At 56.5% G+C, this 15,053-nt stretch overlaps 5 protein-coding genes and 1 long non-coding RNA gene across 13 annotated transcripts in view; 2 read left to right on the top strand and 4 right to left on the bottom strand.

Annotated features, from left to right (window-relative positions):
- Window positions 1-369: 369 nt before the first annotated feature.
- Window positions 370-2,626, bottom strand: LOC144209996 (uncharacterized). The gene is made up of 3 exons (XR_013329299.1): window positions 2,535-2,626; window positions 907-951; window positions 370-421 (listed from the first exon to the last, which is right to left on the bottom strand). It is a non-coding gene; the product is annotated as an uncharacterized LOC144209996 (long non-coding RNA).
- Window positions 2,627-4,452: 1,826 nt separating this feature from the next.
- chodl (chondrolectin) lies at window positions 4,453-6,114 on the top strand. The gene is made up of 7 exons (XM_077736311.1): window positions 4,453-4,574; window positions 4,716-4,882; window positions 4,973-5,112; window positions 5,197-5,354; window positions 5,417-5,473; window positions 5,554-5,601; window positions 5,986-6,114. The coding sequence occupies exons 1-7, from the start codon at window positions 4,508-4,510 to the stop codon at window positions 6,096-6,098; spliced, it is 750 nt and encodes a 249-aa protein (XP_077592437.1). The 5' UTR covers window positions 4,453-4,507; the 3' UTR covers window positions 6,099-6,114.
- Window positions 6,115-6,277: 163 nt separating this feature from the next.
- Window positions 6,278-8,609, bottom strand: LOC144209796 (zinc finger Y-chromosomal protein 1-like). The gene is made up of 3 exons (XM_077736300.1): window positions 8,455-8,609; window positions 7,690-8,042; window positions 6,278-7,612 (listed from the first exon to the last, which is right to left on the bottom strand). Exons 2-3 carry the CDS (start codon window positions 8,027-8,029, stop codon window positions 6,381-6,383), a joined length of 1,572 nt encoding a protein of 523 aa, XP_077592426.1. The 5' UTR covers window positions 8,030-8,042; window positions 8,455-8,609; the 3' UTR covers window positions 6,278-6,380.
- Window positions 8,610-8,696: 87 nt separating this feature from the next.
- On the top strand, window positions 8,697-10,857 carry LOC144209798 (uncharacterized). Its single transcript, XM_077736310.1, has 9 exons — window positions 8,697-8,827; window positions 8,901-9,020; window positions 9,112-9,237; window positions 9,424-9,602; window positions 9,666-9,706; window positions 9,815-9,979; window positions 10,035-10,330; window positions 10,473-10,491; window positions 10,571-10,857. The coding sequence occupies exons 4-9, from the start codon at window positions 9,439-9,441 to the stop codon at window positions 10,765-10,767; spliced, it is 882 nt and encodes a 293-aa protein (XP_077592436.1). The 5' UTR covers window positions 8,697-8,827; window positions 8,901-9,020; window positions 9,112-9,237; window positions 9,424-9,438; the 3' UTR covers window positions 10,768-10,857.
- Window positions 10,857-14,528, bottom strand: xylb (xylulokinase homolog (H. influenzae)). Its single transcript, XM_077736299.1, has 19 exons — window positions 14,469-14,528; window positions 14,232-14,314; window positions 13,963-14,032; window positions 13,812-13,892; window positions 13,654-13,740; window positions 13,378-13,506; window positions 13,237-13,302; window positions 13,021-13,093; window positions 12,827-12,945; window positions 12,509-12,590; window positions 12,397-12,437; window positions 12,175-12,290; window positions 11,996-12,111; window positions 11,833-11,906; window positions 11,662-11,758; window positions 11,533-11,591; window positions 11,359-11,446; window positions 11,169-11,263; window positions 10,857-11,106 (listed from the first exon to the last, which is right to left on the bottom strand). The coding sequence occupies exons 1-19, from the start codon at window positions 14,526-14,528 to the stop codon at window positions 11,038-11,040; spliced, it is 1,605 nt and encodes a 534-aa protein (XP_077592425.1). The 3' UTR covers window positions 10,857-11,037.
- Window positions 14,529-14,743: 215 nt separating this feature from the next.
- Window positions 14,744-15,053, bottom strand: part of eci2 (enoyl-CoA delta isomerase 2) — a 3,338-nt gene continuing 3,028 nt past the window's right edge. For all 8 annotated transcript variants that reach the window (XM_077736304.1, XM_077736301.1, XM_077736305.1 and 5 more), the window contains one exon: window positions 14,744-15,053. This exon is cut by the window's right edge and continues 29 nt beyond it. In XM_077736304.1, coding sequence (XP_077592430.1) covers window positions 14,927-15,053 — 127 coding nt within the window. In that variant the 3' untranslated portion in view covers window positions 14,744-14,926.

Here is a 15,053-nt window from a genome sequence, read left to right on the forward strand (position 1 = left end):
GGGAGGAGAAGGGAGGCGGTCGGGGGGAGGAGAAGGTATTGACGTTGTCCGAGATGCTGGCGGAAGCCGATCTGATCCCACCGGCCGTGGCGATGAACGAGGCCCCAAAGGTGAAGGGCGCCAGGGCCAGGCCGGCGATGGCCGTGATCCCGGCTACTTTGGAAGGTGGCCAGGTGGCCGGCCAGGGCGGGGAGCTTCACCACGTGCTGCCAGAGGACCTCGGCGCGCCCGATGAATACCTTGTTGAAGACAGGCAGGCCTCGGTTCACCTTGTTGGCCAACGTGGCAAAGGACCTGTGGGGAGGGGGGAGATGTCAGTTCCAACTTCCCTGGAAAACAGACGGATAGACGGCCTCCTGGCACGCCTACCGGGAATCGTCCCGCTCTTTAGATTCTTCGTCTGACGACAACTCGTCCCACTCTGGATGACAAAATGGGGGAAAAAGTGCCATCGATCACATATAACCCAAAAGCCTTTTAATGACCGACTGTGTGTGTGTGATGGGGGGTGGGGGGGGGGGGGTCACCTCTTTTGGGGCGCCATATTACTGGACAATATTGCAGGGTTTTTGGGTCGGAAAATAATAATTGCAGGGTGCACTTTGTCCAAACGGCCACAAGATGGCAGCAAGAGATCATATTACTGGGAAGTAAATTTCAAATCAAAGAGGATGGCTGAGTTTTATGTCGGGAAAATAATTGTATGGTGAACTTTTTCAAAACAGCCACAAGATGGCAGGAAGAGACCATATTAATGGGAAATACTTTTTAAATCAAAGCGTATGGGAGGCATTTTGGGTTTCAAGACCAATTGCGGGTTATGTCATTAATCTTGCCTACGAATAAACTAGTTTCAGGGTTAGGGTTATAGTCAATTAAAAGTCAAATCAATTAGAAGAAACTTACATAAGACGACATCTTGAGACAACTTGCGTTGGCGCCCAGAAGAACCTGTAAAGTGGTATGGATTGAGAACGTGTTTCCCAAACTACAGCTGCAGTACTTTTTACTTTGAAAAAAAATACAAGGCACAACAATATATTATCATTTAAAATTGACAATATATAGCGGTAGCTCGACATACGAGTAAAATTTCGAGCAAATAATCTCTAGATACAAGACCAATTTCGAGATACGCGAAAGCAAGACATGTAGCCGTTTATGATTATAGCGCACTAGTCTTTTTTGCTGCATCTCTTTCGTGTAGAACAGTGTTTTTCCCCCCCGTCACTCAGCGCAAATGGCGTAGCGATCTCTATTACGAGGAATATATATTACTTATCGTTGGCAAGTGGTCGTGCGTTATACCATTGTGAGGACATTTGTGTGCATCATTTTCAGAATATTTTGAAGGAAATATGAAAGCAAACAGCCCATCGATGGTGAAAATCAGGTTGGAAGCGGGATAAACAGCCAACCCGGTCGGCCGGGGAAAAGGAAGATATAAAAATGCAGAACACAATTAGAATTATGTTTAGTGTAAGGTTAGGTGAAACTTATTTTCCAAGTTTATTTAAAAAATGTTTTGAAACGAGCGTGTTGATGTGGGTTGGGGTCCATCTCTCTCTCTCTCCCCCTTCAAAAATCTGGACTACTATAAAACACATTTTAATAACATTAAACCACTAGTTTTGTGTTACATTGTCAATAGATGGTGGATTAGAATACAACATTTTTCCAATCCAATATCTTGTTGTTGAAACAATTAACGTCCAGCCCCCTTCGAAATCTGTATAATTTTAGTACTACTTTGACTATGAAGACCCGAATAATAGTAGGCACTGGAATAATAGTCGGGAGTGGAAAATTCCAAATGAATTCATAATAGTAGGCACCGGAATACTACTACTACCACTACTAATATTCATTATTTTTGGAATTTTCCACTGCCTACTATTATTCTGGTGCCTACTATTATTCGGGTCTTCATAGTAAACACATTTTGGTAATATTGAACTACTATTGTTGTGTTACTTTGAAAATAAATGTCGAATTAGAAGAAAAAAAACGTTTTTTCCAATCCAATATCCTGTCTTTTGTTTTTCAGAGGGTGGGAATAAATTACCCCCTCATTTCTCTGTCCGTATATCTCTCTTCCCCCTTCGAAATCTGTATAATTTTAGCACTACTGTTAAACACATTTTAGTAATATTAACCCACTAGACCTGTGTTACTTTGTTAATAAATGGCAGATTAGAGGAACGAACGAACTTTTTTTAATAGTCGCCATTTTGAACAAAAGCCTCACGTCCGGAATGCTAACATTTGAATCGCCAATTTCGACGTCAAACACGCCTATCAAAAAAGTTACAGGTTAAAATGCTACTAAACCCGAATGAACGTCCCACTAAACACAACAAAATAAAGAGAAAATCAATTGCGAGGAGAAAGCCAAACACCGACCAGACATGGCGGCCATGTGGTCAACACAGTAACTACTACGCCGATGAGTTGGGCAACATTGCAACTGCGGCGCATGTACAACACAGATACAAATAGCCAACTTTAGAGTTATTATGATAGAATGTACTCACGTCCTTTTACGGATGAACACAGTCCAAATTCTTCCGACAAACATTTGGAGCTCGCTAACATCGTGCTCCTCGCGAGTCACATGGCGAAAAAAGGAAGTGGCGTCATTGCGTCCGCCTTCAAATGCGGGAACTATTTAGTTTCTCGCGAGATTTTATCCAGATTCACAGTTGTACTTCGGCAAATTCGACATCAATCACGCCTACCAAAAAAAGGTTACCAGTTAAAATGCTACTAAAGCCGAAAGAACGTCCCACTAAACGCAATAAAGAGAGAAAAATCAATTGCAAGGAGATAATTACCATACTTCAAAGCCAAACGCCGACTAGACATGGACGCCATGTCGTCAATACAATAACTACCACGCCCATGACTCGGGCAACATTGCAACTGAGGCGCATGTACAACACAGAGATACAAATAGCCAACTTTAGAATTATTATGATAGAATGTACTCACGTCCTTTTACGGATGAACACTGTCCAAATTCTTCCGACAAACATTTGGAGCTGGACAAACATTTGTAGCTCACTAACTTGTGCTGCTTGCGAGTCACATGGCGAAAAAAGGAAGTGACGTCATTGCGCCCGCCTTCAAAGGCGGGAACTATTTAGTGTCTCGCGAGATTTTATACAGGTTGTACTCCGTAGGGGATATAACATTTAACGTGCAAGTAGTATCAGAACATTGCCCCTCGTAAACAAGTATAATTATAATGATTAGCGAAAACATTTAGTGAGTTTAATTTTATCTCTATAGTCTCGACCTCCGAACATTTTGGTTGCTTGTTTATAAATTGAAGAGTTTAAAGATTGAGTTGACAGTAACACACTTCAAAATCGCTGTAAAAGATACATAAATAAATGGACGTTTTGTATGCTAACTCTCTCTCTCATAGTGGGCATGAATTTGAAAATGTGTGGGTGGGTTTCAGTTACAAAGGAATTTTTATATTAAGATTTTTTAAAGCTTGCTCGTCTTTTAATCAACATGATTTAGTACCTAGGCCTCGAGATCTTTGCGGTTTCTTTTGCAGCTAGGAAGAAGGAATTATGGGTCTCAAGATAAGCGTGGAATGTATATAACGTACACAAGACTTGGGTGATATAATAAACAAAGTACATGTTCAGAGTAAGTAATGGGAAAGGTTTGCAACAATCACTTTAGTATACATTTTGCACTTCATCTAAAATGTCCAAACCCTCCTTCCGGAGCTGGAATGATGATATGACTTGCCATTTTTTTCTCCACCCCGTCGTCCCACCATATTATATTTTAATTCTCTGGCTATTGTACAATTTTCTTTTTTTTAACAAGGGGGAATAGCTGATTCTACTGATATGAAGTTTTTACCTTAGTTGAAATATTATGGTTTTGCAAACTCTGAATAAGTACAGCACAATGAAAGTAAGTTTATGAGTATCTGATTAGAAATGATGAGCTTTCCGGTGTCTTTATCACTGTATTTTTGATATTTTAAAAGCTCTAAAAACACAGGGAAGTCTCCACTGCTTCGCCACTTCTCTTTGAAATAGACGTCGGAGGAGAACGGGCGCGTGGCCATATGCGACGCCTCGGCGCCGCAACTCTGGCAGCTCCCGGTGGTGGCGGCTTGACCCTTCAAACGCCGTCTTGGCCCTTTTTCTTGTCGTCGGCCTCGTGCACGATTCCAGCTCTGAAGGAAGAGGAGACCAATAAACAAGTCATTTCTACAACCGTACGCCATCCATCTTCTCTTCTTTGCCGCTCGTCTGCGGCCTTCAAGAGAGACTTGCCTTTTGCGATCGACCGCCTCTACCAATTCAATTAAGTGGTTGTGGGGGAGGGGCCCAGATGGGGATGGGGCGGAACGAGGAGAGGTCAGGCTTGTCTCCGGCTCGCATCGAAGCCCAGAAGAAGAAGAAGAGAGGAGGAGGAGGAGGAGGAGGAGGAGGAGACCACGCCGAGTCCTGAAAAAGCAACAGAGCGGCACAAGATGAAGTCGGAGCTGCTGGCCGTGGCGGCGTTGCTGGCCGCCGTCCGTGGCGCAAAGCTGCTGAGCGGTGAGTCGGCAGGAGGCTTTGGGGATTTTTTTGGGCCGACGTCAGACGTCGTCTCTGTGGCGGCGGGCGTCCGCCGCGGCTCGCCTCGGGCCGACGGTCCGGCCTACCGTGACCGCGTAAATCTGTGACCCATTTGAACAGGACAGACGGTGTGTTCCGACGGGGATTGCTACAAGATTGCGCACTTCCGCGACGTGTCCAGCCGCGTGGACTTTCGGGAAGCGGAGCTGGCGTGCCGCGTGGACGGCGGCGCGCTGGTCAGCATCGGCAGCGCGCGAGAACAGGATCGCATCGAGACGTTGCTCCAGGTCCGTCCGGTCAGTCCGTCGCGGCCGTCGTCGCGGCCGCCGTCGTCGTCGTCTCTGCTCACGCGGCCCTCCACGGCGCCCCTCTTCCAGGACCTGCGTTCCGGCTCGGGAATTTCCGACGGGGATTTCTGGATCGGGTTGAGCCGGGCGGATGGCGAGGATCGGGACGGGCCCGGGGCTTCCTGTCCGCAACGCTACAGATGGAGCGACGGCAACGTGGCGTCTTTCAGGCGAGATCCCCGCCATCTGTCCGTCCGTACGTGCGTCCGTCCGAGCCATGGTCGAATCTCCACCTGTTTTGGGGGTCTGCGCAGGAAGTGGTACCCGGACGAGCCGTCGTGCGGCGCCGAGTCCTGCGTGGTCATGTATCACCAGCCGGGCGCGCTTCCCGGAGCGGGCGGGGCTTACCTCTACCGGTGGAACGACGACCGCTGCTCCATGAAGCACAATTTCATCTGCCAATATCCCAACGGTAGCTCACCCACTCGTTCGCTCGCTCCTGGCGGGCGCTTCCACGCATTTTGTCTTTGGCAGGTCGGGAGGAAGAGGAGGAAGAGGAGGAGGGCGGTGATGGCAGGCGGCGGGGCACAGGTGGGCATGCTTGCAAATAAGGATTGCTCGCCAAATGATTATCTGTGTATGTGTGTGTGTGTGTGTGTGTGTGTGTACAGAGGCCACGGTGGTACGTGGTGGTCAGGGCAGCGCCAATGGAGATAAAGGTACAAAATCCTTAGAAAGAAAAAAGCCTTACTATTATACTATGTCGTTTTTAGTGAGATTAAAAAGCCATACTATACTATGTCGTTTTTTTGGTGAAAAAAAGCCTTTCTATACTATGTGGTTTTTTGGGTGAAAAAAAGCCTACTGTACTATGTCGTTTTTTTGGTGGAAAAAAAACATTACTATACATGGACATTTTGAAAGAAATACGCCTTACCAGAGCTGCCAATCTCCATTGACCCCATTTCCGGTGAATGCGATTTCTGCAAAATCGACATCAAATATACAAAAAAATAAGGGTTAGGGTTATTTTCTTATTCTCGTTCTCTAAAGAAAAAAAAAGCCTCCGTCGCGGTGACATACGCTACTTGGGTGTATTTCAGGCAGGTTTCCGCCGCTGCTGTTGTACGTGGGCCTTCCCACAATCCCGCTGCTGCTGCTGACGGCGGCGGTCGCCGCCACCGGTTGTCGCCGCCGAGCGCTCGGCCCAAGGTAGGCGGCGAGCTCGGGGCGCGAGCGCTCGGCCTCCTCCTCGCGCTCCTCTCGCGGACCGTCGACGGCCGGCCTCTGGATCTCCGAGACGGGCCCGACGACCGGCCCGACGGCCGGCCCGCCACTACCACTTGGTATTTTCACCAAACAGTCCCAGTAAAAACCAGAGCCGAGAGCTCAAAGTGAGTGGAACTGATTTTTATTGCTCTGGCCAAAAAAAAAAGGCCACAAATCGGGCGACTTCCCCAACGGTGGGGATCCGGGAGAGGGACGTGGACCCGAGCCGTCAGTCGACCGGCGCGGCGTCCCCTACCGGCTCGTCGGAGTCCGAGACTAGCGGCTCGTCGGAGTCCAAGACTAGCGGCTGGTCAGAGTCCAAGAGTAGCGGCTCGTCGGCGTCCGGCGGCGGCGGGTCCGCGCCGTGCACGCGCCTCCGGTGCTGCTGCAGGTTGCCTTGGCGATTGAAGCGTGCGGCGCACACCTCGCAGGCAAAGGGTCGCTCGTCGGTGTGCACGATGACGTGTCGTGCCAGCTGGGAGCGGCACTTCTTGTCTTGGCCGCAGACGTGGCACACAAAGTTCTGCGGCAAGCGGGCGCCGTCCAGGTGGACCACGCGGCGGTGGCGCTTCAGGTGGCCCGGTCGACGGAAGCGGCGCGGGCACAAGTCGCAGGCGTGCGGCCGCTCCTGGCTGTGCACGGCCGCGTGATTGTTCAGCAGCGAGGGGAACTTGAACTCTTTGCCGCAGGTGGCGCAGGGGAAGACTTTGGGGGGGAGCGGCCCCGCCTCCTGCGGGTGCGCACGGGCGCCGTGCCGCTCCAGGCGGGCCGGGCCGCAGAAGCGGCGGGGGCACAGGGCGCAGCGCAAACGCCGGACGGCCGGGCGAGCCTCCGTCCCCGGCCGCTCGGCCTCGGCGTGGCGCACGTCCTTGTGGCGCTCCAGCTGGTAGCGGCGGGCAAACTTGCGCCCGCAGACGTCGCAGAGGTGCGGGCGCTCGTCCGTGTGGGTCAGAAGGTGCGCCGCCAGCTGCGAGCGGAATTTCAGCTCTTTGCCGCAAAAGTGACACAGCAAGGATGCGCCGCGGGTAGGACGCCGGCGGTGGCCCTCCGCCCCGTCCTCGCCCTCGCCGTGCACCGTGGCCCGGTGGTGCTCCAGGTCGTTGGTGCGCATGTAGGCCTTGGGACAGAGGTCGCAACGGTGGGGCTTGACCCCCAGGTGGATGACCTCGTGCGTGCGCAGCGCCGAGCGGCAGCGGAAGGTCTTGCCGCAGACGTGGCACAGCCAGGTGGGGCCGGGGGGCCGGCCTTGGCGGCGGGCCACGCCCCCCGGGTGCAGCCGCGTCAGGTGGTGGCGCAGGTTGTCGCGGCGGTTGAATCGCAGGCCGCACAGGTGGCAGGCAAAGGGCTTCTGGCCCGTGTGGATGAAGAAGTGGCGGGAAAGGCTGGACTTGGTCTTCATCACCTGACCGCACACGTGGCACACGGCGGCCTCCGTGTCCGTCTCCACCTCCGTCTCCGCACCTGATGACACAGCGCCACAGCCCACATAGGTGAAGATGCTCAATGGCCAAAGTGAGAGAAAAAAATGTGCTCCTGACCTTCTTCCAGCCCAACCTCCACTTGGCGCCACTTGGGAGGCCGGCGCGTCCTCTGAGGTCGCCGGGCCGGCGGCGAGTCCAGGGGTATCATCCAGTCTGCCCAGGCTTCTTCCGCCGCCGGAGCCGGAGCGCCGTGGTCGAGGCGGGCTCGCGGGGAGGCGGGAAGGCGAGCCGACGCGGGAGCCCCGCGGCGTCCCTTGGCGCCGGCGCGCCTGCGTCCCGACCGGCGAGAGGGCGGGTCCGTCTGGACGGCCGCATCTCGGCTGTGGGCCACGTCACCGTGGCCGTCCGTTTCGACGACCTCCAGCCAGCTCCCGGGGTCGGGCGCCTCCGCCGCCATGGCCCGTCCGCACCTGGGCAAGACAGAAAACACAACAAGTCCGTGAACGCAGGGGGGTCTCGCTCGCTCGCGCTTTTTCTTTTTCTTTCTCTCTCCCTCTCTCTCATTCACTCACTCTCACTCGCTCTTTCTCTCTCCCTGAAATACCCCCAGCTCTCAAGAAATAAACAAAGTGGCGTTACGAGGTTTCCTCCAACGAAATGCAGACGGACGGCGACGCATCAAGACACGTTCGCTACACAAAGGCCATCCCAATCCAAAATAATAACAAAAAATAGAATCCACGTCAGAGCCGAAAGGAGGAATTGAGCGCAAGAGTTGCTTGGCAAACAATTATTAGCACGTTGCTAACAGCAGCGTGCGCTCGCGCGGACAAGTCCAAAACAACAAAACATTGGGCGAGGGTGGCTGTCTTTCGGACTCACCGCGGGAGAGGCTGTAGACTTCCGATCCAGTCAATTCCGTTGTTTGCCGATTCCGAGTGGAAATTGCGACCACAATGACCACGGGGAACAAGCGTCAAGAGACTTTTTGCTCGCTCGATCGATCTATCGGAGTTCTACCTCTCTTCTTCTTCTTCTTCTTCTTCTTCTTCGCGCGCTTCTACTGGAAGAGGCTACAGCGCCTTCTGGTGCCTCTTGGTGCCCAGGTCAGTCAAAGCTCATAGAATTGGACAATTGCAAGCCCTCCGTCAGACAAGAAGGGGAAGGAAGTTGGGGCAATCAACAGTTCGGGAAACACTGGCCTGAAGGACGTGATCAAAAAGTTCACCAGCGGCTTCTTCCCCTTTTCCCAAAAGTAGCAGAAAATGTCTAATGCTAGTGAACAATGTCATAAAAATGGATTAGCACATGTGAACACATGCCTACAGGGGAGATAGCAGTGCTTAGCGCTCATCCCACGCGGGTGGCGTGAGAAAAGTCGGCGGTGGGCGTCGGCCGCGGCGTGAGAAAGGTTGGCGACGAGAGTTCACGGCGGCGCTGTCAGAAAGGTTGCCGCTGGGTGTTTGCTGACCTGAGCAGAAGAGAACCGGTCTCGGCCGCGATCTGAGAACGGGAGACGCTGACGCCGGCATCTTTTAGGCCCGCCCCCCGCCGCCAGTCGCCGCAGAGAACCATCCCGAGAGGCCGGCTGGTCTTCACCAGTTCCCAGGCGTCCGTGGGCGGAATCCACGCCGTCGGCCAGTCCCGTCCTAGGCGTCTTCATAGGTGAGTCGCTGCCTTCCTCGTTGTTTTCGGATGACGTGGAAAAAGGGAGAATGGGGTCGCGTCTCCAATCGTCGCAAGGCTCGACAAATGGCGTGACCTTCCCCGAACAAAGTGCTTGGCCGCTCGGGGTTCAAGGTCAAGTCGGGTTGGCTCCATTTTGAGCTTGACTGGCCTTTTTCCCCACAGGTGTCGTTGTCGGCCATGTCGCTGCGTCCGGACCCAGCCGAGGGGGAGGAGAAAGGCCGCCAGGTACCGTGGAAATGCCGACGGCCGGGTTCACCTAAGGAAGGAAGGAAGCGCGGGGTCGTCGGTGGCGGCGGCGGCCAGGCGCTCCGGCCAGGATCCCCGTCGAGGGCCAGGCGCAGGTAGAAGCCCGGCCGTCGCCGACACCCGGCCAGCCGCCCAGACCGAGCGCCCGCCCACCACAGGCCGAGCTTCGGCGGGATGTTCCGCTCGGCGTCCGGCTCGGCGTCCGGCTCGGCGTCCGGCTCGGCGTCCGGCTCGGCGTCCGGCTCGGCGTCCGGCTCGGCGTCCGGCTCGGCGTCCGGCTCGGCGTCCGGCTCGCCGTCCGGCTCGCCGTCCGGCTCGGCGTCCGGCTCGGCGTCCGGCTCGGCGTCCGGCTCGGCGTCCGGCCCGGCGTCCGGCTCGGCTGCCGGCTCGGCTGCCGGTGAAGCCCAGCGCCACGTCTCCTCCAGCGTGGTTTCCAAACTCTTCACACGGAGCGGGACGAGCAAGAGAAGAAGTACGGCGAGCCGTTCTACTTTTGGCGCCTGTCCAATTTCACTTTGGTCCTCCAGCCTTCAGGCCGTCGTCCACGGCCCCGCCGGAGCACCCGACTCACGCCGGCGAGCCCAGACGTCCGCGATCCTATTCGACGTCGCAGGCCCCGTCGGCGGGCGACTTTGGCTCGGAGACGTACGCCGGCGAGCCCAGACGTCCGCGATGCTATTCGACGTCGCCGGCGGGCCCGGGCGCCTTTCCCTTGGAGACGTACGCCGCCGAGCCCAGACGTCTGCGATCTTATTCGTCGCCTCCGGACCCCGGACCGCGCCCCTTCTTGCCGTCGTCGACGCCCCTTCTGGCTGAGCATCAGGTGCGAAAGAGCTGACCAAATTCCACTTTGCGCACCTTCCGCCAATCGGCCGACAGCGCGAAGCTGCTGCGTTTGTGGTCCGGTGCTCGCTAGTCGAAACGTGTAAAAGAGTAGAGTTCCAAAATACCATGGCCTTCCGCAGGTGGCGGACGACCACGGCGGTAAGACGTGTTCCTCCGGACGTCGGCCAGGGCGTTGAGCAAAAGGCAGGCTTTTTGTTGTTGTTGTTGTTGGGTTCAGCAGCGGGAGAAGACCTCCACGCGGTCCCGGACGGCGACTCTGCTGGCGATCGGCACGTTGACGAGGAAGAGAATTTGGAGGCGGAAGCCACGGTGGACCTCCGGCGGGAGCAAGAGCGCTCTGGTTCCTCGCCTCCCCCGGAAAGCCACCGCCTTGACGGCGGCGAGGCGGAAGCCGACTGCGAACGGACGGGCTAAAAAAGTGGCGTTGGCTTTTGCCGGGGGCCACCCTTAATACGGCCCCTACTTGATCGACTGTGAGCCATTAAAGTCATTCCATTCTTACGGTCTCTTGGCGTGGCCTTTAATGGGACGGAATGCTGACAGCGGGCACGGGTCAAACTTCTTTCAATTCACAATGATGAAAAGGGTCCCGCGGCCGCTCGGCGTGCACGTCGCCCAAGAGTTGAGAGTGTCGGCTCGCCCTTTTTGGGCCCGGGCCCATGCCAGCCTGACCTCGGGCGGCGGCTAGGGGGCGGGCTCCCGCAGAACTATCTTCTCCAACCGGGCGTAACGGCGCAGCATCTCATCGTACACCTGACGTGACACGCTGCGCTCACTCGTTGGCTCAAAGGCCGAGGAGTCGGGCGCCCACGTACCCGACGCGCTTCCGCTTGCGGCGTGGCGGCCAGTCGAGCTTCCGGAGCGTTCTTCAGCACGTCCAAGAAGGACTCTCCCGACGCCTCCGGCACACCTGAAAGGGCGTCGAGGCGCTGGTCAAGCCCTCCGTGGGCGCTTATGCCCACCCGCCGTGGCTTCCTTGGCGGGGCGGGCTCGGCGTGGGCGTACCGTGCAACGCTCGGTAGGCGGCGCCCAGGCAAGCCGAGTCGGACACGTCGGTGGTGTAAACGGGCGCGTTCATCACGTCGCACAAGACCTGACGCGCGGGCAGACGCCGAGGAGAAAAGAAAGATGGCTCATTCAAGAAGTAGGCCGGACGGCGCCCGGGCTTTTCCCGCTCACCTGCAGGATGTCTTTGTTACGAGAGGCGCCGCCGGTGGCCACGATCCGACTTCCCGGAACTGAAGTCGCACGGGGGAAGACAGTTGGCCGCGCGTCTCTCGGGCAAAGGGCCGGAGGCGCATTTCCTACCGACAGAGTAGCCCAGACGCTCGGCGTGGAGCCGGCGTGACAGGAACTGACCCTCCACCAGGGCTCGCACCTCCGCCTCGGCGCTCAGCGACGACACCTGGGGCGAGTAGCACGGCGGGCGGGAGGTGGTGACAAAGTGGGCGGCGCGTCCAGTACGAGGGCGCAGCCTACCTCCTTGTCCTCCGCGTCGAACAGATGCACCCCGAGCGCGGGAGGCGTGATCTCCCTCACGTCAAAATAGAGGCCTGCCCCGGGGGAAGCGAGAGGGAGCGGGGATGGGCACGTGGGCGGACCGGACGGCGGGGCGGACCGGACGGCGGGGCGGACGGCTTACCCACGTAGCCGTGGTTTCCCAGCGGCGTCTGTCTCAACGCGGCGGAAAAAGCTTCCCAGGACGCTCCGGCGCAGCGGTTCCTCAGTCGCTCCCGGGTCAAAGATCCGTTCTTGAAGCTGAGGAAGACGGCGAGGCGGGAGGCCCGCTTGGAGACAAAACAAGGCGACGGAAAGACTCACCACAACAATGCCATGAACTGGCGCCAGTCGACGGGATTGACCAAGACGTGACCTTCCAGAGCCGGACGGGCGTGCCGGAGCCAGACGAAGAGCGTGTCGCTGGTCCCGAGGCTCACCTGGCACAGGCGCACGCGAGTACGCTTTTACCTAGAGATGTCCAACGGACGCCACGCCACACCACGCCAAGAGATGTCCAACGGACGCCACGCCACACGCACTTACGGCCAGGTCGCCCTCCCGGAGTCTCATTCCTGCCAAAGACGCTGTCGGAAGGGGGGGGGCGTTAGCATGGAGCGCCCGCCGGTAGGGGCCACAGTCGGGCCAGCAGACTCACCCGGGTTGTCTCCGGTGAAGGCCACCACTGAGCACTGGTCAGAGAAGCCGAACCTGTTGACCCAATAGGGTGACACGTTCCCCTGCGGTCGACAGGTTCACACTCTGCTCATCTTCTCATTATTCATATAGGATGCAGATATTGTTTGACGGCCAAAAGAAAACCATCAAAGTCATTGATTTAAAAAAGAATACATCTAAAGTTCAACGGAACGGGGCTTGCCCAAGCTTTCCAAAGGCAAAAAAAATGGAATACTAGAATTGAAAAAATTAAAAAAAGAAGACCAAAGGGTCAAAGGCCAAGAGCGCCGTGCCTCACCAGCACCGACGCCGAGGGCAGTGGCGTGCCCAGCAGGCGCTCCAGGCCCGGAGCGGCCGCCTCCAGGCACGCTTCGCTCCACTTTTTGCTCCGGATATCCAGGAGGTTCATTCCGGAAGCTTCAAAGAGGGAGGCCCGTGAGACCGAGGGAAAAATGGGGGGGGGGGGGGGGGGGGGTGGATGCCGCCACCGACCGTCGCTGTAGTCCATGGCGGCGTAGTCGCCCAGGAAGAGGGACGCCGCGAAGCTGCTGACCAGCGAGATCCTCTGAAAAGGAAGGAGGGAGGGAGGGAGGGAAGGAGGGAGGGAGGCCCACCCCGAGCGGATATGTCCATCCGGAGGAGGGGGGAGAGGTTTTGGTCACAGCGGACGGAGCGCTTGTCTCTTAAAAGGTGCCGTCGGCGGCTGACCTCCGTCTCTCCGAACTCTCGCGGTCGCTCCTGGCGCATTTTGCAAATCTGACTTCCCGTGAACCGCTGCACCAACAAAAAAAAGGGCGTCAAACGGCACAGGCCCAGTCGGTCGGCTTCGGGGGACGAGGTGGGGCTCACCTCGTAGGCCCTGGAGCCGGTGATTTCTGCAAGCTGGGCGGCCCCACCCGCCGCCTCCTCCAACTGCCGGCACTGTGGCCCGGTGCTGCTATCCATCCACACGGGACAGTCGCGCACCGAGAAGCAGTCCTGAAACGTCCCGCCCCGTCAACGCGGGCAACGGGCGGACGCGCCCCCCGCCCCGTCAACGCGGGCAACGGGCGGACGCGCCCCCCGCCCCGTCAACGCGGGCAACGGGCGGGCGCGCCCCCCGCCCCGCTCGCTCCCAGCGCGCACCTGGAGCTGCGGGCTCAGCCCGTGCTCTCCGCGGAGGCATCCGAGGGTCAGCCCCGCTCCGTTCTTCCAGTACACGCTGCCGTGTTGCTGAAAAAGAGGGCGTCGATTTGCCGGCGTGTCGCGGCCCCCCGACGCCAGGGCGCCCCGGGAAAGCTCACCTGAGCGCTGCCCGACAAGGCTCGAACCCTAGAGAAGTCCACGGCGGCTTCCCGCATCTGTTCCAGCAGCAGGTCCAGAGCCTGAAGCGACGCCTCCCATTATTGACCAGGTCGCCGTCATGAGCGGGTCGGCGACCCGGCTGGCACCCACCTTCACCCACATGAGAGCGGGCGAGGTCACCGTCAAGCCGTCGGCGCCCACGTGGACGCCTCCCTCCGTCCTGCGCACCGAAATCAAAGTGGTCAATGGGTACGAGCTCCAGTGAAGGAAGGATAAAAATTCTGCCGAAATTAAGTCAAGAAATGAAGAAACAAACCGAACTATATGCAATGTAAGAACCAGTTGGGCTCCAGTCCATTTCAAATAGTATCCAGTGGCTAACTCATAAACGACTTTTGTTTTTTTGCCTAATGCCGTACCTGAACTCTGGTAACTGCGAATCAAAGTGGACTCGGTTCTGGTGGATGACGTTCAAGTCCCGATCGATGGCGACCACCTTTAGCTTCGCAAACAAGTCGACAAATATTGACAAAAGCTCATTCGAGTTGCATACTACAAGAAATGGGGGCTTAACAAATAACTGAACTCGTCTTGCAATAATCAAAAGCGAAGAAAAGAAACGTCCGTCAGTCGGAAGCGAGTCTTCATTTAGTTACCTGCTGAGTGCTAAAGTCAAAGCCCAGGTAGAGCTCCCCTTCCTGATGCGCCGCCGCCATCCTGCTCAGACTCGGGAGTAGGGGGCGGAGCCGAGAGTGTCGCGTTACGATTGGACGACACGTGGCCGGGATTTAAAGACACAGACTCACCTTGCAGGATAGTAGACGACACGTCACCGGTGCCGGTTTTTGATGGCTGAACAAATGCAACCAAACCTGACTAATAGTTGCTAAGCCAAAAACCTCCATTTCCCCAAATGAAGTGACTCGTCAGAGAAAGGGGAATCATTTATTTAGCCGTCACACAGACGGCAGCGCGTTAATCAGTCGAGACAGAGCGGACAGACAAAGCTCAGGCACTTGGCGACGGGACGTCCGTCCTTCCTTCCTCGGCGACTGGACGTCCGTCCTTCCTTCCTCGGCGACTGGACGTCCGTCCTTCCTTCCTGGGCGACCCGTCACAGCTTGGCTTTAGTCTGAAAGAAGCTCATGACGGCGTTGAAGCATTCCTCCGACGTCCACCGCTCCATCAGACGCTCCACCTCCGCATCGTTGACGGCGTGGAGGCGCTCCTTTTCGCCCGAG

The sequence above is a fragment of the Stigmatopora nigra genome, chromosome 16 (assembly GCF_051989575.1).
Source record: "Stigmatopora nigra isolate UIUO_SnigA chromosome 16, RoL_Snig_1.1, whole genome shotgun sequence".
Taxonomy (NCBI): Eukaryota; Metazoa; Chordata; class Actinopteri; order Syngnathiformes; family Syngnathidae; genus Stigmatopora; species Stigmatopora nigra.